Source organism: Agelaius phoeniceus, chromosome 5 (assembly GCF_051311805.1).
Source record: "Agelaius phoeniceus isolate bAgePho1 chromosome 5, bAgePho1.hap1, whole genome shotgun sequence".
Classification (NCBI taxonomy): domain Eukaryota; kingdom Metazoa; phylum Chordata; class Aves; order Passeriformes; family Icteridae; genus Agelaius; species Agelaius phoeniceus.
The window spans coordinates 67,396,679-67,420,645 of record NC_135269.1 but is presented as its reverse complement, the minus strand read 5'-3'; the positions used below and the strand labels follow the sequence as shown (position 1 = coordinate 67,420,645).

At 43.4% G+C, this 23,967-nt stretch overlaps 1 protein-coding gene across 1 annotated transcript; it reads left to right on the top strand.

Moving 5' to 3' along the window:
* Positions 1–1,572: 1,572 nt before the first annotated feature.
* Positions 1,573–23,964, top strand: PROSER2 (proline and serine rich 2). The gene is made up of 4 exons (XM_054631706.2): positions 1,573–1,727; positions 11,394–11,609; positions 21,398–21,650; positions 22,514–23,964. Exons 2-4 carry the CDS (start codon positions 11,430–11,432, stop codon positions 23,503–23,505), a joined length of 1,425 nt encoding a protein of 474 aa, XP_054487681.2. The 5' UTR covers positions 1,573–1,727; positions 11,394–11,429; the 3' UTR covers positions 23,506–23,964.
* Positions 23,965–23,967: the final 3 nt, after the last annotated feature.

The window sequence follows — 23,967 nt, the reverse complement described above, 5'->3', positions numbered from 1 at the left end:
CTTCAACTGGTGGAAAGTCCATCTCTCTTGGCTGTAGAATGACTAAAAAGCTTAGATTAGACACCAGCTTTAACATAACCAAAAATTACATCACCAGAGTCTTAAACATTTGCTTTCCTCCTGGACACTTCTCCTGGGAGAACACTTGAAGAACTCCCTGGAGAACACTTGAAAAAATAAGTTACCAACTGGGAATGGTCTTACCTTGTCAGCCCTCACTGACCCACATTGTACAGCTCCTCCTTCCCTGTTCTGTAACTCCATTTGTTTGGGTAGGGCCACATCTTTGAAATCTTTCCATCTTCCACACTTTGAGGTACTTCTTGTGTTAGGAATATTCCAGCCACCACAGCATGGGTAAAAAATAATGATTTCTGAAAGCAGCTTGAAATTTTTACAGTGTAATATAAGTCAAACTGGTAATTTGCTGGCTGCCGTAGCCTTGCACAATGAAAAAGGGAGAGGACACAATCACCTGATAAATACCTGTGACTGTGACAATATATTAGTAATAAATAAGAATACAAATAGGTAATATTTGTTATTGAGCTCTTAAGTATATGGGTGGCACAGATTAACAAGGCATGTAAACCTTTTCCCACTGAGGAGGCAGACTCAGGGAGTTGTTACAGTAATTTTCTCTTTTACCTTCACCATTTCCCAGTAGTTTAGTGGAAGGACAAGCCCCTCATACACCAGATCCAACACAATTTATGCCTCACAGAATCATAGAATGGGTTGGAAGGAAACCTTGAAGGTCATCCAGTTCCAACTCCCTGCAACAGGCAAGAGGGACACCTTCAACTAGACCAGGTTGCTCAGAGCCCCATCCAGCCTGTCCTTGAACACTTCCAGGGATGGGCCATCCACAACTTCCCTGGGCATGATCAGGGCAGGTTTCACCTCAGGGCTCTCTGAGGCAGCCAAAGGTGTCACTGTCCCCTCTCCCAGTGTGCCCACCATGGCTCTCTGCCCTCACAGGGTGGCTGTGGAGACCCATGTCCCTCACACACAGTGGAGGGACACAGAACCACAGAACTGGTCAGGTCAGAAGGGACGAAGCACAGGATTTTGTCCAGACAGTTCTGAACATCTCCAGTGAGGGAGACTCCGCGCCCTCTCTGGGCACCCAGTTCCAGTGCTTGGCCACTGCACAGGACAGAAATTCTTCCTCATGTTCGGGTGGAAGTTCCTGGGAATCAGTTTCTGCCCTTTGCGCTCTTGTCCTACTGGACACTACCGAGCATAGCCTGATCTGACAGCCTCCCTTTAGATACTGATAGACATTGATGAGGTCCCATCTGAATCACCTCTTCCCGAGGCTGACCAAGCCCATCTCCCTCTTTCCTCACAAGTGAGATTCTCCAGACCCTTGATGAACTTCGTAGCTCCAACACACTGGGCTCCACTCCAGGGACAGCGCAGCCCCTCAGCCCCGACCGTACCGCTGCCGCCTCTCGGCAGGGCAGCCTCGCTCGCTCCCTCCCTCACGGCCTGCCCCGAGCGCCGGGACAAAGGCGGCGGTCCCGCCCGGGCGAGGCGGAGCCGGGCCGGGCTGGGCCACCGCCCGGCCGCTTTATCCGCCCGCCGTGGGTGGCGGCCGGCGCAGTGCGCATGAGTTCGGGGCGGCAGCTCGGCGGAGCCCGCGGCGCTGCTCCGACCACCTGCCCGTCCTCCGCCGGGGCTCGTTCCGCCCTGCGTAGGGAGAGGCGCGGACCCCAGAGCCGGTGAGTGCCGCCCCTGCTCGGGGGGCTCCCCTGGCCCTGCGCGGCCGCCTGGCTGAGGGGTCTTCGCTCCCCCGGGCTCGTCCCCGCCGGCTCTCGGGTCGCTGGCGTGAGGGGGCGAGCTCGCCCCGCTCCGGTCTGCCTGCCCCCCGCTCGGTCTCGCTGCGGGGAGAGGCGGCGGAGCTGCTCGCCCCTGCCAGCCCGCCACGGCAATGGTTCGGCGTTGCTCTTATTACTCACTAATGGATTTTTAATTATTCTTCCCTCCTGTTCCAAGAGCAGCGGCGGCCGGGTGCTCCGTGCGCTGCGCGGGCTCTGCGCGGCGGGCGGGACCGGGGACAGGGACCGGGGACAGGGACCGGCACAGCCCCGCAGAGCAGCTTTGGGCTTGGGTTAGTTTTGGTACACGGGCGGAGAGGAGAAAAACTATCAGCAAACTGCTGCCCTGCCGTGTGTGAGGCTTGGCTTCCCACTACTGAGCTGTTAAGAATTTTTTCATCCCTCTGGGTTTCTTGTTCTTCCCTAGCATGACGTAAAATTTCCTTCTGCTTATCGGCAACTTTAAGAAAATACGGTTAAGGAAAGGTTTCATACCTTTGATGTGTGCTGTTCCTGCCTGACTAAAGGGTGATGAGGAACAGCTGCCTTGTGCCTCCTGTTTGCTTTCCGAGTGTCTGCAATTTAGGGTTTCCATTGGAAAAGCTGTTTGTGCAAACACTGGCAGATTCTAATTCAGGGCACTTTTTTCCCCTTCCTCCTGTCAGGTGCCTTTTCCGTCTCGAGGTGGTAAGCATGAGAAGGCTGGTGCTTCTTAAGATCTTAATCTGAGGTGGTTCGGGTGAGGTTTAGTGCGTGTAAAAAGAAAGCACAGCCTTAAAAACACTATTGGGATTTCCAGTAATCCAGCATCTCAAGGGCATGTTTCCTGAATAGTTTTTGTTTTAGTGTGGCAGCGAGAGGAGGTTGCTGCAAGTGGAGCTCTCTTGTGCTTGGTCCTGTGCATGGGTGTAGCAGGAGACGATCCTGTGGTAACAAGCATGCAGGTGAAATAGGAAGGAGTTAAGACAGCCTCTTCCGAATTTTTCTAAACATTTTCCAAGGATTTTAAGCTGTAGCAAGTACCAGAAATGTAACAATTACTTCCTTTCCCCTCCCTTTTTATAAAAGACTTCTTTCTAAACCCTAAAGCCGAAGGCTTAGCTTTAAAAGCTTTTTCAATTTCTGGCTTATGCTAATAAAAAGGTATTATTTTAAGACTTTGATACAGATCCTTGACTCATGCAGCGTTGTAGATGGCCTTCCTTGTACAGGCACTACTTTAAAAAATTATTATTTGGCTTTTCTCCTTCCTTTGCAGGAATTACTGTTGTATAAGGGGGAAGCTAATGTTTAAACAATAAAAGGGAGGGAAAATGTTGCTTACTTGGGTCTCTAAGAAATGAAGATATTACTTATTTCTCAGAAATGGAATAGATTTTCCCAGCAGTGTCCTTCTTATCAAGGATTTGTTTGGGGGTTTTACTATAGGGACTGAATGAGTAGAATGAAGTTTTATTGACTAGAAGTGCAAGTAATACCTGGCATTAGAAAGGAGCAGGGGGATTTCTATATTGCATCTCTGTTTTGTCAGTAGTAAAAGTCCTCTCATCCTGTTAGTTATAGCTGCTTTTTCTCTGTATGCCTCTGAGAGAAATATTAACCAAGAATGTTGGCAGACGGATTGCTGGTTGGATATAGTAACTGGAACAACTTAACTCCTGAGCACTTGACAAGTCTCAGGCTGACTGACCTTCTGAAATACTGGAGCATGAAAATAAATGAGCATATGAATGTGGCTTTCAAAGCCAGCCAGACAGGCTGTTACTGTTACCAAATCCTCCCTCCTCCTTGTTTTTTTTTAATTAAAAAATAAAAGCAAGTGATTTTAATTTCCAGTATAACTAACTGCTTAAATGTATTCTTTTCAATTGGGTGTATATAGATGATCCCTGTACCAAGTAAAGTCCAGGGCCAAGACTCTACTGCTCTTTTTTTGCCAGTGCTGTTTTCAGCTTTGTTTACCTTGGGCAGGCAGACCTTTATGTACTTACATAGGAATGAAATGTCCAAAATTAGTTAATTTTTAAAGTAAACACCCATGCTTTGTGCTTCAGACGTCCTCTGCTTTTTTCCCCACACCAGCACGGCAGTCACAAAAAGAAACATAGGAGAGCAGCCTAAACTCTAGTTGTGAGACTGTGACACAGCTGAACTGGGGCTGAAAATTGTCTTGCTATCCTAAATACTGTGTAAAACAGGATTTGGCTCACCATTGCTATGACTGTAGCAGCAGTTACATAATGAAACCCTAAACCCCAGCAATGCTGCACCTGTAACAAGACAGAAGTTGACTAATTACAGAGGCGTCTGTGCCTGAAATTGTTTAGGTACACTTCATGGTTCTAAAGTGTTGGCTGTCACAGATAGCACCACCCTGATGTTAACAGGGCAGATTTAAAAAGAGTAACTTATAAAGAATGGGACTCTTTCCTTGTTGACATTTGCATAAGGCAAATTGAAGTCAGAGGAGAGCTCAGCCATCACCTGGATGTGTTTAAAGCCCCATGTAGGGCTGGAGAGGCAGCTCTGGGTATCACATGAAGTGCTCCCACTGAGCAGCTGCTTGTCATCAAATCTCACCTGGAGAGTCCCAGTGAGAGCCTTATCACTGCCCTTAGGTAAGACCTTAATCTACAGAAAAGTAACTGCTTGTCACTGGCTGTAGCTTTATTTTTAGTTGGGGCAGGAAGCAGTGCTCTCCCTCTAAATGAGCGGGAAACGTGAGCACTTCAGGGATCTTTGGTGGTTGAATCCACAATGTTGTGTAGGAGCCTTTGCCACTGGCCTTCATTTCAGGCAACAAGACTCAGCTGATGCTGATGTAGTGAACTGGGAACAGAGTTTATTTGCAAGGGAAAAAGCAAAGATGTGTGGGCACTTCTTTTCCTGTCTTGAGGGTGGGCCAATGTGCTGAGCATCATCAAATCCTGCCCTGGTATTCCAGTGCCTTGAAAGAAGGAGCATTTCCCAAACACTGCAGAGAGCAGTATGAGGTAGTGGTGAGCTGTGCTCTTGTGCTGGCTTGGTTTCATGTAACAAAGTCTCTGAACTGCAGGGTCTCAAAACAGTAAAAAGGATGCTCTTGAAAATCTAGAAAGACCAGTTAAGAATGAAGCACAGTATGGATTCCACATTTTCTGGTATCATCAGGCTTGGATTAGTGTGGTCAGAGGTGTGACCTTAGGCATTGTTTCTGAGCAAAGCATGATTTGGAGAATTCAGTGTAGTAATTGAATTACTACTTGGGTGATGAAAATGTTGGTTTGTGATTGTTTCCTTTCTTTTTTAAGTGGTTGCTACATTTAATTTGAGATCCAATTCGCTGAACCATTTCAGCGTGTGATGGAATGTCCTAGTGAAGTCAGACAGATTTAAGTTTTACTGAATTGGTGCCTTGCCCATCTAGTTCTTTCAAAAATGTATGTACACAGGATTAGTTATTTCACTGTTGGCAGCTCTCACAAATTCTGGTGCGAGTTGTATGAATGACATTCAGTGTGTTTCTTGAGGCTCCAACTTCCAGTTTTAGAGGACTGAGAGAATCTTTGTTTTTAGCTCCAAAACTAACGGATTTTGTAGCTCCCTAGCCTGTAAAGGAAAGTTTGAATTGTCACAAGTGTGCCACAAAAACCAGAAAGTTTAAAACAAAATATTGGGGTTACATACATTGGATTCTGGGAGACTTGCATGGTTGTTGTCACTCTGTAATTACTTTGATGAAGCTGCATATCTGTCATGGGCTGCCATGAGAGTCCCCTGAGTTCACACCTGGCTAAATATTGTTCAGTCCTACTTGTCACCTGTTCTGCAAGTCAATATTGATGTCCAAGCAAGTGTCTATAAAAATGCTGTTGGCCTGGCTCTCATTTAGTAGACCTTACTGTCATGGATTCTTTGTCTGTGTATTTTTTTTGTTCTTTTTCCATGAATGGTCAGCATTTCTATTTGGCCATACTGTGGTGACAGTCCCCCTCTAAACAAGGGCAGGGATGTTTCCAGCTTAGTGGATGTTAAATAGCCATGACTGTTTTGAACACATGGATTTTTCATGAGCAGATCAAGACTGTGAATCATACTCAGTGTTATCACAAGCTTTTACATTTATGATATGGAGAAGAAAGTCAGAATTTAACCATGTTGGCCAGTTTTGGTTTACCTTGGTTCCTAAACATCAGCTGTTGTTTGTTGTTACTTCAGTTTTGTTTTGTTTCTTTCTGTAAGAGCAGCTTATAAATTTACTGTCTGATTCTATGGGATTTTTATGTGTTCAGCAAAACCTCATCAGTTTATCCTGTGTGCTCCTGGAATCAGTCAACTTGCCTGTGAGGTTTGCCCTCTGTAGGCAGTACTGTTCCTTAGTCTATTCTTTTACCAGAAAGCTTCACTCTTACTGTATGTTACAAGAGTGGGGTTACCCCTAAAGCTCAAGGATTTACTCAGTATTTCACATCCTGAAGGAGGTGAGAAGAATTCAGTTGCTGATGGCCCTGTTCAGAAGGAGGAAATGTGCCCACCATAGCTAACCATCAGTGAGTTTGGAGGAGTTTGGAACAGCAGTGGCTCAGTGAAGACATGTCATGGGCCAGCTGGTTTTGTTCAGCTCTGGTCTGGTGCAGCTGGTTCACAGGTATGTTGCAGGAGCACTTAACACAAGGCAAAATTCATGAGGTTATTAGACACAAATACCTGACCTGTTTTGGGAAGCTCTGTGGTCTCCTGACCACAGCACGCAGGAATCTGAATGAATTCCTGCTCCCCTTTGCCTTGTTTTACTGCTCTGCTGCCAACTGTCAGAGGCTGATAAAGGTCTCCAGTCTGCTCCTGTACCATCATTTTTATAAAACCCATCCCATGATAACACTTCTGATGACCACAGAGTGTTTGCAGATGTTTTTTCCCAGATGCTTAACTCTCCAAACTCAACCGCCACCATGGAGTGCAGGGTGACTGCCAGTGTGTGCATTGCTGTGTCTGTGTACAGCTGACAGATGAAACCAGCCTTGAAGTTCACTGGCCACTTCTTCTGTTTTGGTTGAATCACTGAGAAAGAGTTGGTTAAGAACAAAGGCAAAGTCTGTGTGATGCTCAGGGTGCAACGAGGCTTAGAAATCTATCTCCAGAAATGTTTCGTGCAGAGAGTGTTCTAGAAATTATATGTATAGTGAAAGGGACAGACTGATCTTGTGCCCTTTTAAAAATGCATGATGATTTTCTAAAAATTGTCAACTCACCTTAAGTATATTGTGCAGTTAATGGCCTGCTGCTGTCTGCTGACTTTTGGCTCCTGGCTTACGTAGCAGTTGATTTTTAGCATTTAAATGTCTTGCACTTTTGTGGGATTGATCTTTTTGCCTATTAAGCTAGTCTTCAAACAGGATTGTTAATAAAAAATTCTTTCAATCTCCTGCTACTATAGAAACAGTCCCTTGTAAATGCTAACATTGAGCTTCAGTGAAGAAGTAACCTTAGTCAGCAAAACTGTAAAAATATCCTTTTTGAAAGGACAGACCACACCTTATCTTTGATGGCAACTTAATACATTCTCTCTGAATTATTTGCCTCTGTCAAAGCAAAATTAAATCTTTGGAGGTGAAATTCAGTGCTAACTTCAGAATCTTTCAATTTCTTCCTTCTACTCTCTGAAAAACGTGCATGATATGTAACTTGTATTGTTTTAAATAGCTCATGAAAGCTATCTCCAGTGTAACCAAGAAGTGATCACTTCAGATGATAGAATCACATCTGCCCTAAGATGCATTTCTGGTTTGTTGTCTGGGATCCTCTCTCCAAATAGCACAGTTCCTGTCACACTTCTGTGCTCCTGTGTCACGATCTGGTAATTTTTTATTATTAATCCCTAATGGTACAGGCACACATCTCTTAAGCCAAGCTAAAAAATACTCAGCTACAATGACTGAACAACAAATCCCATTGTGAGCAACTTTCATATTTAATGCATCTCTGAAGGTCACGAGGAACAGCTGCCTGTGGTCCTGCTGTTCCTTCTCTCTGAGCAAGCCTACCTTAATTTTGAACCCTGCTTGTTACCTTGGCAATCCTACTGAAACAGTGGGTCTGGAAATTCACTAGATCCTTGACTATTTCTATCTTAAACTTATAAAGTCTTTCCCTAATAGAGATGACATACAGAGGGTGAAGGGACTTTAGTGTTAAGCATGGTTAGGAGAGGAATTTGTCTGTAAAACATGCTGTGTGTATTGCAGCAGTGCTGGGCAGCCTCATGTCAGCTCTAGCTGCTCTAGACACTTTACAAAGGTGTAGGAGTTTCTCAAAGCATGAAGAACACAGCAAAGGGGAGAAGAAATAATGCATATGAGTGGTTATGATTTTATTGACATGTACCTTTGATGTGGTAAAGGCGATGTAAAAGGTAGAAGGGGAAAAAATCTTCCCCCACACCTTTTCTGCAGGCTCACAGACCATTGCACAGCTCTCAAGCTTTTCTGAAATGAGTAAAACTCCCAAAGAAGGCAGAGCTTCTAACACAAAAGCAGGACCAGTGCTGTAATGTTTGATACTGGCTCTTGTGTGGGCGGCTCTCTGAACCAGTTGCACTCACTGCCTTTAGTTATTGTTCAGGAGCTTTGTGAAACCTCTGAACTGCAGCTCCAGAATGAGTAATGGGAGCTTGCTGGGAGCAGAGGTATTTGTTGTTATTTATAATTCGTGGCTTTAATGTTTATTGCTGCTGAATCTGGGTGTTCCCGCTGTCCTGAATGCAGATAGCCTACCATGAACTTAGTCCTGGTCAAACTGAGGTATTGCTGTTGCAGAAAGCAGAAAAATACTCTTAAGTACTTCTCCCTCAAAATCTGGGCCTCTTGATTTGTTTCTTGGTAACATCAATTAATATCTTCTCCTGGTTAGTCTTTAAATGTGGGTTTTATTTGTGATATCTATTGTCATCTGTAATTGTAATTTGCTAGCTGTTGTAATCTGCAGCAGTGACCTCTCATAATACAGTCCATAAGATGTTCATAGTTATGAGTGTAGTTCTAGAAATCTCACAGTTGAGGGACTGAACAAACATGGCATATTCAGTTTATATTGGGGACACCTGGATAAAAAATTCAATGCTGCCATTTAAAATTGCTGAAGAGGAATAACATTTGCCATATGTTGAATGTCAGTAGAAGCAGTCACCTCTTGCTGGTCTCTCTTTTCCATCTGAACATCATCTTGACAGTCATAGGATGGAATCTGAAGTCAGTGGGAATTTTCTGTGAATTTCAGAGGTGTCAAGATGCTCTGATAGTCTCGCCTTCTAAAAATGATATATGTGTTTGTGTGTGTTTGTTCAAGTGTAGGATTTCAGAGGAGTCAGGATTTTCACTGATAATGTTGGCTTCCAAAGATTCCATATATTTTCTTGTGTGGATGTGTTTGTGTGTGGCTTTTCAGCACCATGGGGTTTGTTGTAGATGGAGCTGCTGCTGTTTTCCTGTTTAGCTTTCTGCAGCAGCCAAAGGTGCAGCAGCTGCTTCAGTGCTCCTGTGCCTGCCTGTCCTGAGAGTTTGAAAACCAGGACCATGAGCATGCTTCTACCTCTCTGGGCACCACTTAAAGCCCATTATCCTGAGGATGCATTGTAGCACTGATAGCTAAAGTTCTTAATAAAAAAAAAAAAGAAAAAACTATCGCAGACATCTTTTTGTGAAAATCTTTTCTTAGGATTTTCTCTCTTCCAAGAAGCTGAGGCCTCAGAGACAAAATGTAAACAATGGTTATCTGCTGCTGTGGAATGCATCAGGTGTGTCTGTGATGGGGCCATTTTGAATGTTTACAATTAATGGCCAACCACAGACCAGATAGCTTGGACTCTGTCTGAGCCAGCTGCCTTTGGTATCATTCTTTGCTATTCTATTCTTAGCTAGCCTGCTGAGAGACTAAATCTTTCCTTCTATTTCTTTTTAGTATAGTTATAATGTAATATATATATATCATAAAATAATAAATCAAGCCTTCTGAGCATGGAGTCAACATTCTCGTCTCTTGCCTCATCCAAGAGCCCCTGTGAACACTGTCACAAAGAATGTTCTTTTTGTGTAGAAGTAAGGCTAAATTTGATGGTTAGACCTAATGCTCATAAGAAGGGCTATGAGATGTTTTTGTTGTGGCAGCCCAGTGCTGTGGATTGTGGATGTGCTTCCAAGACTTGCTGGAGTCCAGCCTAGCTGCATTGTGTGGGAGCTTTCCCACAGGACACGTTGGTGCTGCGGCACAGGCGAGGCACCTCTGGTAATGTCATAGCCCTCTCCTGGGAGGAGGGATCAGCGGGATGGAATTGTTGCTCACTATTGGCAGATGTTATCTCACTGCTATGAAACACTAATCAGCTTACCAGAAGGCTCTGGTTTCTCAGCCCTCAGCCCACAGCTGTGGGGAGCAAGGAGAAGTAATCCGATTGAATTGGAAATGCAGGCTTGACTTTGCTTCTCGTGTCGCCTCTTGAGCCATAATAAAGGGAGAAGCGCTTGGGAAGCAGGAGCATCTCATTTAATTGGTGCAGTGTCAGGGGAATGGTGTCCATTTCCCAGCTGGCTGCATCTAAGGTGGCACCTCAGAACCAGCTGTTTTGAGGAATGTGGCACTGCTGGCCACGGGTCACAGGCAGGCTGGGTGCAAAGATGGACTGTTAGCAAGCAAGGCAATTTCTCATTGCAAAGGCTGCTTTAATGTATCACAGTGAGAAATGAGCCACATTCTATGTTTTGCCTACCCCCCTGCTCATGCTGTTAGTGCACTAAAATGATTTTTGTGTTTGTGTCCTTGAGAATCAAAGAAAATGTTCTGCCAGAGTGTTTTGGGAGATGATAACAATTCAGAGGTTTTACAGAACTGGGCACTGGGAAAGCTTAAAAAACTGGGGACTTTTCCTCTAGTGAGTGCTGGTGCATATGTCTGTTTCAGTAAGTGTCTTCCAAATGTACAAGTACTGTTTCTTCATGGCTGAGTGAAATAAAAGCTCTTGAAGCTTTAAAATGCAATTTGTAATGCTTTGATGCAAAAATGGCACCAAGCTCTGCTCCTGGATCTTTCACCAGAAGCAGGTGGCATAGAGCTGCTTCAGTAGCACGAGTTAACTGCAGCAGTGTTAGGAAAAGAATGGGGTTCTGTTTCCCTCATGTGATCCCATAAATAGAATTCTTGTTTAAAACCAAATAAAGATAAAAGTACTCGAGCTGTGCCAGTTGGTATCTCAGTCAGTGGGATTTTATTACTGTTAATGATGTGCCATAATGGAAAACACAAACTGAATTTGTAGGACAAGGATATATGCAGGATCCTTGCTTCCAACTGTCCATAGACATCTGGTTTGGAAGCACAAGAGATGGAGTACAGAACCTTTCTATGTTGAATTTTAGTCATCTTTTTGAACTAAACCAGTGTTTTAAGATGTGCCCATAAAGCAGTAGATGTGTTTCAGGACTTAAAGATATGCCCTTTACTAACTTGTGTGGGATCTTTTTTTGACATTTATTTTCCATTCCTTTTCAAGTGTTTTAACCAGCAGGTTTAACCCCATGCCACGTTGTTCTTTGTTTCCAGACATGAATAAAGCGAGCAGCCCCACGTAACACGCCCATGGCATTCTGTGCTGCGTCGGGATCAATAGGTCAAGAAGGTGTGATGCCTAGGAATCTCCTGGTGGATCCTCCTGAAATGGCATCTGAAATCTCTCCAGAGCACACACATGGGAGCATGGAAAGGGCTGGCAGTGTGGAGAACCATGGCAGCCAGTCTAGGTGCAGGAATCTTGCCTTGGTAAGTGTTTAATGAGCCTTGTGCTTAGTGATAGAGATTGCATTAATAGCTCTGTCCCACATCATGTGATTTTTGTTTTATTAAGATTGATTTCTGCCATTTCTAATCCTAAGTGGTTGCTGGTGTTGTCTTGGTTGTTTAAACTCAAAGGACAGAAATAACTTCTCAGCTTTGGTATCACAGCTTGTTATTCTGGTCCGATTGTCTCTGGGAGCTTGGAGAGTGCTTCTCTCCAGTCCTTCCTCCCAGAGAACCAGGAATGGCAGTGAGGGCTGCTCTGCCCTTGCTTTCTTAAATAGCTCATAAAGAAACTTAAGGATAGTGCTGGTTCTACACACTGCCTTTGCTTAATCTCTTTGTTGACACTCCTGAATAAAGGTCTCAGCTCATTCCACCTTAATTAGATGAGTAACAAATATGTCACCATAAACAAAGCTGTGCTTGCATTAGTGAGTATGAGTGTGTGGCCATTTCAATTGTGAGTGAGTAACTGAGGGAGTAGGATGCACTTCTGCATTCTTCCCAATTAGCAGGGTGAATCAGGCAGTGAACTCAGCAGTACACTTCGTACTGTGGCAGCCTAAGCCTAGAAAGTGCAGGTATGGTTCCTGCCATATTTTTTTATCATCCCAGCCATTTGAAAAACATTCATTTTTAATCGAGGAAAGGGCACACGTGTAAACACGCTTGCTTGGAAATCTAAATCTCTGTCTTGCCTTAAATATGGAATTAGGCTTTCTGTCTCCTTTCCTCTGCCCTCCCTGATAATTTCCTTTGAATGTGATAGTTTTCTGTGAAAAAGTGGCAAAATCTGTATTTATCTGTTTACCTCAGACACACTCATGGTTTTGTGCTACGTTGTGAGCTTTCTGGCACCTGGAGGCAATTCAAATGCAGGTCCTTTTTTTGTTGTTTCTACTGAAAATACTTACTGTTAATATGACACTGTATCCTTCAGTTGTGTTGCTAGTTAAAACACAAAACAAGTATGATGAAATTTAGTTCCTTAACTGTTTCTGATCTGTTCTAGAAAAAAGTTGTGAAGGGTCAGGGTGGGAGAGGTTAAGAACATCATTTGGACTCAGGAAGTTAGTGTATGTTGTTTGTTTTATAAAAGCTGGTTGAATTTTAGAGAATTACAGTGGAAGTAGTACTTTGGTAGAGAATTACACCTTAATCTTACACAGAATTGCAAGTTAATTTTGCTTATTACTCTACCTCTAGTTTCCAGGTTTACAAGTAATAGTCAATCGTGCCATGTATAAATCAGTCTGTACAGTCTCATTGCAGGTCTGCTGTGTCAGAAAATGACATAAATTCCCTTAGTCCAACTAGATCCTGCCATGTGATAACCCATATGATGATGCATCAGCTAGAATTGGAATCCCTTCCTACTCTGTAATGCAGTAATTTATAGATGGAGTAAAAGTTAGCTGTAGGCTTGGGCAATTCCCATCAGACCTGTGAATTAGCAGTTCACAGAGCCTTTCATTTGTCTTGAGTTTGTGCATGAAGACAGTGAATTGTGCACCAACAGATTTGATTGGGATGCCACAGATGTTCTTCCTGATTTTTCTTCCAGCAGTGTAAGTAGGTGACATGTCCAATAAGGCTGGCAGCTTGCATGTGTGGAGTAACAGGCTGGACAATGTGAACTCCTCAATACAGGCATAATTTCAGTTTCTGAATTTGAGAAGGGGTCTGTGTTAAACTGAACATGAAGGAAATTCTGCTTAATTGCTGGAACATGCTCCTAGAGACATTATCTTGCTTCAGTAGTTTTGTTATCAAAGTTTAGAAGATGCAGAAGCTTTGATGGCCTAATGAGAAGAAAGGGGTAGATAACTTTGTGTAGACAAAGAATTTCTATTATGCCAGTTCTGAGAAAAGTGGGGAAGTATTTTCAGGCACACTAGGCCTTCCCTGGATCCTGAAACAGAAGCAACTAAATACCTAACTGCCTCTTCATTTATCACTTTCCTGGGTCTGTTCACCTAGAGACATGGCAAGAAAGGTCAGGATTGGCTTTGATATTTTGGATTTTTGTAATGGCATTGCAAAGGAGAGAAGTGTGACCGTGCTTCCTATGACAGGCCCATAGTGCTGCAGGTTTCTTCCTACTTGATTGTAAAAAAAAACCAGGCTCTGAATCTTCTCAGTGTCAGACTGCATTAGTTACTGAATATAACCTTTGTATTTGTGGAATTCAAACAAACCCAGGGATGTGATAATAGGGACAAATACTTGGACTGGCTTTAGCCTTTGCTGACTGCTCACAGCTGGTTTGGCTGACTCCTGGCTGGTCCTGCATCCTGTGTGTCTGTGCTGGCACTGCTTGCTGGGAGCTGGTTGTCAGTTTAGGAATGACTTGGAGATGGACATCAACTGCCATGTGCTAAAAAGGTCTTAAAATTCTGTATGTGGGATCCTTCCCAGTCAGCTGTTGTCACTTCAGTTTCATTTTGCCAGGTTTCTCAGCTTCTCTTACCTATATAGTGATGCTTCCAGTTATCTTTGACAACTGCCTCTAAGGCCTCTAAGCCAAATTAATTTTTTTAAATGGAAAGCAAGATGCTGCCTTGATTTCACGAGTATTTCCATAGAAATTATACATGTTCAGGTCTGGACTTATTCTGCCAAATCTGTCACAGCAGGTTGAGTTGAGATGGGAGAAATGTATGCCTTGATATCTTCATCTCACATGAACTTTAGTAGCCATAAAAAACTGTTCTATATGAGGACTAATTTGCACACATATTTTGGTTTCTTTGTTATAAAAGGTATCCATACATCTGCTTGAGAGAAGTGTATTCTCTCAGTGCATGGAATCAGTTGCAAGGGTGAGGGCAAACAAAACCACTTTGTTCTTGGCAATTCTAGCTTCCAAAACCCAGTCTGTAATGACACTGCCAGACATGTGGTATAAGAATTAACTTGCCATGAAATACAGTTGCAGCAATTTAAGGACACTTAATTCAAAGATAAAACTAGGTCTTGGGGTTTTTTGGAAGCAATTTGCCTTGTTCCATTGACTGAGTAGGCACAGACCAGCTTCTTGAAGCCAATCCTTCTTTCAGTGCTTATCTCTGGTAATTGGACTGGGTATCTATTCTCAGCCATGAGTAACTGCTTTAGTTTCCAAGTGTGAATAATGTGCTAGGACAATTGTGCTACCTGTGAAAACCATGGCAGAGGTGCTGGTTGTACCTGAAGTGGGCTGTGCTAATTGGAACTGCACTAAGAAGAAGCTGTGTCAATGCCTCAGATCTGTTGCTGAAGTACAACTTCAGTACTTCACCTTCTGTATTGAACATGTTTTACTGAGTGACAGCTTTGAGGAATAGTGAGTCCTTGTTATTCTTGGTGGATCACACTGTGTTCTATATTTTATTTTTTTTGCCTTTGGATCAGACAGGTCCTTGGTTAATGCCAGAGTTTACCACCACTCTTTTTGGGGCAGTGGTGGCCTCTAGAATTTGTTCAAGTGACTGTTTCATTTGATCACTAATCAAATGGCTTAAACTGGGAGAGGCCATGACTTCTGAAGAGATTTTGCTTGTTCTGATTATTATTTCTTCAAACAAGCTTCCTCTCTGGCTCTAACAAGACTTCACAGCCAGTCACTGGAGATGGTTTGTCACCCCTGGATCCCTTGTATAGTACAGGTGACATTCTGAACATTGGTTACTTAGGCATGAAGAGTAGCTATGCTGTGAGTAGTCTGAGCTGGCTCAGTGTTCTGTTTCACACACTCAGCCATTTAACTCAGGGGTGACCTGGTTGTTTTGTAGTTATGGTGTCCCTTGTAGCCTAGAAATTCTTTGTTATGATCCTTCTCCTTTTTTAGATCAGTACAGATAGTCCAGATGCAACAGACTTGGCATTCTGGTGCACCATGTTTGTATCTCTTTACCTCAACCTTCCTGGAGAGAATCCACTGGAAATCCAGTGTGGATTTAGGGCTTCTGGAAAAGGACAGATCATGTGTCTTTAGCCCACTGCCAAACTTTTTTCCTCACAATTTGAATGAGTCTTGTGATGCTGAGCTGCACTTCAGGTACATTCAAGGGAAAGTCCTGACAAAGACTCCTGTTGTAAAATTGTGTTTTTCCCCCTTGACATTGATACTGCACAGGATTTACTGTACTACAGCACCTTTCACTGTGTCCAAGGGCTTTGCCAAACAACAATACATAAAAAATGAGAGGAATTTTTGACTGTTTGCTTTGTATGGCTACGACTGCCTTGGGGCAGGTGGAAGCCATTCCTTACAGGGTGTGGAGAGAGCTATGCTGTGTTCCATCCACTTTAAGCTGATGTTAGTATGACCTGGAAGCAGTGTGCCTTGGGAAAATAAGAGCCTGACTCCTAGCAAGGAATGATCTTGCTGTAAAATGTGCCAGGGAGAATACAGATCCTGAAGGCAGTTTGGGCTCTGTTCACAAACTGTATCATTGTCCTTCAAAGCAGGATCTGGTAGATAGAGATTATTCCACCAGGTGGGCAATTCTGCTTTTTAAACCTTGCTGATAGACATTCTTAGACTTCCAGAGTGTTTTCTTCGTATATTCTGCTACTCTTTACAGAATACTTGGATTAAAGTTTCTGTAATGTGAAAGTTAACTTCTACTTGCCCCACCTTCAGTGAATGTAAAGAAGATTTGTTGCAGTTATATGGGTGGTCAACTTTTTATATATTAAAATACTCTCAGGGACACAGGGCTGCATCTGCCCACCCCCATTAATTCTCCCCTGTTCTGAGTGTAACATGCCCCCCCATTATTTGAGCCTTCCTGTGCAGTTGCACTCACAGCACTCCATGCTTTGTTCTGGACTCTGTCCAGCTTGGCTGCATCCTTTCCAAAGTTCAGCAACTGAATCTGAACTCTGTGTTCCGAATGAGGATGTGCTGTCATGTCATCACCCTGGTTAATATATCTCAGAATGAGATCTGCATCCCTGAACAGCAGATTTTTTTCCCTCTTTATGGCACTTAAACTGACAGAATCACAGATTGCACAGGTACCCTGCAGTAACTTCATCTCAGCATCATTTTTTTGTTCATCTGAGAGTTCATTTTTGGGGGCCATGTCATAAAGATTTCAAATCAAGGTATGTGACATCTTGGGCTTGCAGCTGTTGGTCAAGTCAAGAACCCTCTCATGAGAAATGAGCTTGGTGTGAAATTACCTGATGTTTTTATAAAAATTATTTAGTGGCTTTTGCCTGAAATGTCTCCCTGTTTTTCTCAATGTTGTTCTCACAATTTCTTTTTCCCTTTAATTTCTACAGGCTGATCAGCCTAATTTTGTTTATCAAAGAGATGTCTTCAGAGTTTAAGTAGATATTCAGCTTGCTTTCTTTGAAACTAGGTTAGGAGTAATTTAGTCAGTTTATGACTTTAGCTCATCTTATTTATCTTTTAAGTACTTGTAGATAATTTGTTTCCTCACTTAGGACCTATTGATTATATGCTTTGCTGCCTCTTATGAAGCACACAGTACAATTATGCTCGTAAACTGAAGAAAACAACACTCAATATTATAGTCTTCTTCACCAAATGAAATGGTATTATCAAAACCATCAGATAGTGGGTTGTAGAGGAAGCACTTTTTGACACAGCACACAATTACACTCTGGAACTCCCTGCCACAGAATGCTGTGCATGCCAGTCATTTCCATGGCTCAAACAATAAGACAAATTCATGCTAGAAAAGCTCATTAAGGGCTGTTAAACACACAGATGCCACTGCATCTGGGAAATCTTTAAGCCATGTGTTGCTGGAAACTGGAAGGATTTGGAGGAGGAAAAAATACACCCAATCCAATATACAGCAACACCTCCCACACCCTCTATACTCCTGTGTGTTCATAGCTGCTGAGGCTACTGAGCTAAAAGGGCTTTTGGTCTGATCCTGTGTAGCAGTTCATGTTCTTAGCTGTAATTCACATGCTCCCAGCCTCAGTAGCAGCTGTACAACCCATTCCATTTCCCTTTCCTGTAAATCTAGTCAGAGGTACTTGACTTCTTCTGTGCTAAAGCTTTTATGTGTGTTCTGGTACAGTTCCTGCACGCAGGGCTTTCCTTTTCACCCCTTCTGAAGTAGAACTGCCTTGTTGTTAACAGACTGTGGCCCAAGAGGTGCTGCAATGGCCTTTGTGCTACACCTTAGTATAGTTTGCTCCCTTCATGGTTCTTTTGAGAAGCACCCAGTCACTTCTTTCTCATGGAGTTGTGCCTATTAATTCCTCAGTGCTGTCAAGTGATTGATAAATCAGTTGAATCTGGCATTCTCCTGGTATTTTGCTAATTGAAGTGTGGTTCCTTAGCAGGTTTTAGAAGATTTTTTTAAGCACTGCAGATGTCTTGGGATTTCCTGTGGTGTTCTGTTTCTGTCAAAGCTGTGCTGGTCTTGGGATTTTAGATCAGGCTGTGATGTTCAGCATTTCTTCAGATGTGTATAAAAAATTGTGGGCCTCTGGATATTAAGTCATTGTATTTAACAGGTAGGAAAGGAATCAATTAATCTTTCCTATGAAATAGATTCTACTCTTCTTTTCTTTCTCTTATTTCTTTATTTTTCCTCTTTTATACCAAACAGTGTTTTAACAGACTCTTTCCTGTTTGGCGTAAGCAGGAAATGTTTGGCTGCAGAGAGATCTAAAATATTAATGCCAGCTGAGTATACTCAGCTATTTCAGCTGTTTTCATCCCAAATTTCTTCTGTCTGAGAAGTCTTTTTAATCCTCCTAATTTAATGTAATTTAAAGCTGAAGCACAATATTCAAGTTTCAAATTCAGGCTGTCTTTTGACAGTAGTTTTAAAGTTTGTAGTGTGAGGTGTATGTGAGATTTAGTTTAGGGAGGTGTGTTTGTGTATCAAGAGTAGGGAGTAGATGGAAACTATGAGGTGAATAACTCAAGAAGCTGAAAAGACTTTTCATCTATTAAAAAGCACAGCTTCATTAAGAAAAAAGGAGGCCTGGAAAACCAGCCTGGAAAGAATATTAACTGTTCCAGTACTTGGAATATATGGAAAATGGCAAATAGACTTGGTAGCCTTAGTTAAAACTGGCACCTTTAAGTTAGAGAAATTCCTCCCATCTTTCTGAAGGCTTTGCTATAATACAAGTAATACAGGTGGGAATAAAGCAAATCACTGCTTGCTTTACATCTCTGAGCTCCTTTGGTTTGACCAGCCTGAGTAGGTTTGTTTTTTTCCACTGTGATTTTGTGTCTGAAATGGGATTGTTTCCTTGGCTGGCAAACTGAAACGTATCTGGCCTGAGGGAGTTTCTATCCAGACTCATGCCTTGCATCTCAGTACAGTGCCCTGACCTAACACTGCCTATTCTCCAGAGCTGTTGGCTTTGGTTTTGTTGTTTGTTTTGTTTTGTTTTTTCTGATGGAATGTGACATTGATCATCTTGAAGGGAGACTGCATGAGGAAACAGATTGAAGTGCTAACAGAGATGAAATTGGCCTTTCACATCTTGGTATGCTATTTATTACAAATGTGTTTGCAAAGGGATGGTTACTCAATTTAGATCCTTTACCTAAAGGGACACCACAAGATCCATGAGAGATGGTTAAATCAGGCAAAACTCTCCTGCAAGTCTAACCTGTCATGGAAAAATGTTCAGTCTTGCAGCACAGAAAAGGATGCAAGGAAGTGCTTTTGGAAGTCTTTGCTTCCTTGCTTTATTCCTTGCTCTGCTCTTGATCAAACAAATGAAGCTCACGTGGGAGCAGTTTTTTAGGTGCACACAGTAATTCCTGTACCACACTCTGGATCTGTTGCCACTATGAACTTGTTAAACACAACCCCCTCTTCTTTTCCTTTGCCCTGTAAGTCTGGCTTTTGCAATGAGCTCACCCTCAACAAAGGCTCCTGGAGTCCTGCTCAGCCCCAGCTCAGGGCTGCCCAACAAGGGCTCCTTTCCTGTCATTCTCTCGCCTACTAGACATAGCAGCCCTATGAGTATTTGGGTGGGGAAGGAAGGAGATTGCAACATCCATTAAGGAAAAAAAAACCACACACACAAAAAAACTAAAAAAAAAAAACAAAAAAGGAAGGCTTGTCTGTCTCTTGCTTTTCAAGTGCAGCTGTAAAACTTTCCTTGGCCTTTGAAAACTGACATGTGGTGGGTGTGAGCTGTGGACTACGTCAGCCTTTGAAGTTCATCTTTTAAACCAGCACTGGCAAATGGCATCCAAATTTTAGCTTTTCTAGCAGTTTTGCTGCAAGCTGGAATAAGTTACTTATTCTGACAGTGCACTGTGGATATTAAGACTAAATTAGAAATAAGCACGCCTCTGTACATCTCCTTCCTACCAAACGTTCTATTGGCCACACAGGCTAAGAGCCTCAAACCATTTATTTTCTCATCTGTAACATTCTGAGTGCTTGGAGATCAACTGCCCCTGGGTACAATGCAGCACATTATATTTCTTAATCTATAGGCATTATTTTGGTACAGAGCCATGTCATTCTTATTTTTAGGGCTGAGAATGGGGATAAAAGCTTTGTTTGTGCAAGGAGTTAACAGGTAGAGCTGCACACAGGTTTTTTTAGTCTAATCTAATGTAAGAGGATCTGAACAGGCACGGTGAGTTTGAAGCAAGTTGTGCTGCCCTAGCAAGAACGTGCTACCTCTTGAATATTTGTACTGCATACCTTTATGTATTTACCTAAATTCTCCCAGCCCTCCACTGAGAAGTAGCCTTTTTACCCTGTCTGCACGTGCAATGAGGTGTCCTTGGCACTTCTTGTTGAGTTACTGACAGCAAAGTTTCCAGTATATGCTTGGCAGGGGAGAAATTCAATCCAGAAAAGGGAAAACCTCACTTGATTTTCAACAATATATCCTTGCATTCCAGAACTCACACAGGCCTCTTGGGAAATGTCTTTCCTGTATCCATTGTCCTAATGCAGTGCCTTTCTTAATCATTCTTTGTCATCTCCAAGCTTCTGGAAAAGTGAGTGTTTCCCAGGGTGGAGGGAAAAGAGAGCATTGCTGCCCAGCTTCACATAGTGATAATGTGGTAATCAAGTTAATTAATAGCAGTGACTCAGAGAAAATGAAGATTGGATAATCCAACGATTATTTATCACTCCTGTGGTCTACAGGATTATTTCCTGCTGAAGAAAATAGCCCAAGGCACTACTAGGGAATACTATACTGCTAGGGAACAGGTCTTCCTATTTGTTCTTGGGTTTTCCTTTCTGTAACTCAAAGGTAAAATCTTTAAAAATCCTCTCCCTCCTTACTGTTACCTCTTTGTAATCTCTTATGTACCTCTGGATAATTTATGGTTTGTAGTGCCAGAGACACTTCTCAGCATTGCTTCTAGAAGTTCAGTCACCCTTTGGACTTGAGCAAAAAGGGAATCAACCCATTTCTGGGGCTGTCCTGAGTGCACCTTTCCCTCTCATGTTGTTCCCCAAGCCTCATCCCTGAGTTTGATACAGAACACAGTTTGCCCCAGTTTGGAAATCAGAAGAAGCCATCCTAACCCCTGCCAAGGCACAGGTGTGCAGGTGTGTGTAGGGCTTTTTATTTTGGTGCTTTTTCTTTTTTTTTAGTAGCTCTTATGGCTTTTATGATCTTTCAGTAATTTGCTCTGTACAACTCAAATGAAGACTTCTTTGCTAAACTAAAGGATGTAATACCAGTTGCTGCTGGTTTGGTTTTTAAATTTTTTTTTGTCCTCTAGCATTGTAATGTCTAAATGTCTTTTTGGGAAGGTGTCAATCTTTGGGTTTTTTTCTTTTTTTTCCCCATAGGATGATGAAAGTTTGAAATACTTAACTCATGAAGAACAGGATGTTCTCATGTTCTTTGAGGAAACCATAGATGCCTTAGAAGATGACTTGGAGGAGATGGCCCTACGTGACAGTGGCATCCACTGTCAGTCCCCAAGGTCAACAGAAGAAAATGTGTCCAGTCATTCAGAGACTGAAGATATCATTGACTTGGTGCAGTCAACACCTGAGAGCAGTGACCATGAAGGCCCTTCCAGCAGAGATACAGAACCAGGTAGTTGGGTTTCTTGTGAGTGTGGGTTTTCTCTTTGATCCAGCCCTGACCTATTCCAGTTCTCTGTAGAAAGTGTTTAAGAAATTCTGTACCTCCCTTACTACCTCAAGATAAATTTGTTACTCATAAGGAGCTCTAAAGACTGTGATTTTCATTTGTCTTGGGGTTATTGAAATTCTTGCTGTTGCTGTAACTTTTTTTAATAATTTCTCCTTTTCCCTCACGGGTGTCGTGCATCTGGTGAAGTTGTTGGTTTGCTGTCTCAATCCTCTGCCTGCAGACTGAGTTGTCACTGTTGTGCACAGTCATTGCAACAAAGCAGACTGTATTCACCAACCTGTTCATGCTCTGCTCTTCCCCAAGACTTTTTAAGATTTTTCCCAGGAGTTTTAAGATAGCAGATTGTTTTCAGTGTTACTCTGTGTGGCACTGAAAGGTATGCAATCCTATCAGTGAGTTTGTGACAAGACAGCATACGGCATGTTGTTTTTGTCACCCCTAGAGTATGTTCTCTCTGTGTTTGGACAATGAATCTATCAGTGGGACATAATTTGTCCTCTCCTGGCTGTTTTAATAAAAAATAAGAACTGCAAAACTCTTATGAAAGAGCAGCCATTGAAGCACCCTGAAGCAACAGGCAGACTGTGAGTGAAGGGCAGAGAGAGGGCTGGGATAGTGACACATTGTAAACGTGGTGATTTGGGCTGGAGCATTGCCTCAGAGATGCCATTGCTGGGACTTGGTATGGTTTCTTCTGGCTATGTGGGCTGAGGTTGAGTTAGAAAGGTAGAGAGAGGGGAGAAATGCTGCTTGCATTCTGCTGTGTCAAGAGTTAATGACATCTCTGCTGCTTTGCCTTTTAGTGTTGGACGCCCCTGGGAGAGCCGAGAGCCCTCAGCCAGCTGTACCTGCTGACCTTCCCCCACAGCCCCCTGCCCCAGCACCAACGGTGTCTGAGACCCTTCCTCTTCCTCCTCCACCCCCTGCTCCAGTGCAGCATCCAAAGTTGCTCCGTTCTGTCCCCACTCCTCTCATCATGGCCCAGAAGATCTCGGAGCAGCAGGGGGAGAGCCGGGCGCGCTTCCCCGGCGCCCTCAAGGAGGGGAATTCCGATAGGAGGAAAGGCCCGGTAGCCAATGGTGATTATTCCATAGCACCCAAGCACCCTCCTGCCCCCGCCCCCAAACTGCACCGGTTCCCAAGCAACATCAACATAACAAATGTCAGTGGCAAGGAATTCAGCGAGACCATTTCCAAAGCAGCGGTGAACGTCCAGGAGCGGCGGGCTCAGGTGCTGGCCAACATCAATGGGGGAGCTCTTCTGGCAGCTGAACTGGAGGAGAAGCTGCACAAAAACGATTTCTTGTCACGTAACAGAAGTTCTTCCCTACGGGATCTCTCCTCTGAGCAAACTCGCTATGAAGCCCTGACAAAACTCGGCCTAGTTAAGGGAAAGCCAGCTCAGGACCAAGTGGACCATGCCCCAAGCACTCAGCAGCCTGATGTGCAGCCCAAGAAGTCAGAGGCTGTTACCAATGGATACCAAAACATCAATGAGATTTTAAAAAGCGAGCCCAGCCCTTTCCTTCCTATGGGCAAAACTGTAACAATCAGACCAGAGGTGGCTCTTGCCACTAACAAAGTGAGCAGCCCACAGCAGAGCACAGAAAAAAGTTGCAATGATTATAAACAAGGTGGTGTAAGCCTGGACATGAGGAGGAGGTCGGGTTCTCTGCCCAGACCTTCAGGCTTTCGGTCCCAAGGGATAACGGTGAAGTTTTCCGGCCGTGGCTCCACTGAAGAAGCCAGGAGAGAGGCACTCCGGAAATTGGGACTGCTGAAAGAGACTGCCTAACTTGGATGGGAATGCTGTGGCAGTAGGGGGAAAGTCATAGCATGGCTTTGTGCTGGAACAGTCCCAACAGGACTGGGATCAAGTGGATTGGAAGAGAAAAGGGAAAGTTCTCTGCTTCAGACCAGCCAGGAAGGTATTAGACACTGTGGAATGGCCACTTGTGTTTATCCCAGGACTGGCACCACGTAGGGCCATGGACAGCAGTGGGGTTTGGCTCTCCTTCCTACAGAGAAACTCATCTGTTGCTCTTTGTGACTAAGAGGGAATTTTATTTAATTAATGCTGGACTGTAGCAGGCAGCATCTCGTTAATGAAGTGTACAGTGCAGTATTGTTGTACATAGCAAACTGAACGGCAAATCTTGCTTTTGCTCTTTCTGAAGCCAAAACAAAGAGCTCTGTCTGTCCTGCCCACATGTCTGTCTGTCCATGGGAGCTGGAGATAATGTCACAGCTGAAATTT

Bases quoted from the DNA above. Each gene is read 5' to 3' on its own strand.
- PROSER2 (XM_054631706.2), top strand. From the start codon at position 11,430: ATGGCATTCTGTGCTGCGTCGGGATCAATAGGTCAAGAAGGTGTGATG. The intron at 11,610-21,397 runs GTAAGTGTTTAA...TTTTCCCCATAG, and splicing joins GGTGCAGGAATCTTGCCTTG to GATGATGAAAGTTTGAAATA. The intron at 21,651-22,513 runs GTAGTTGGGTTT...TTTGCCTTTTAG, and splicing joins CAGCAGAGATACAGAACCAG to TGTTGGACGCCCCTGGGAGA.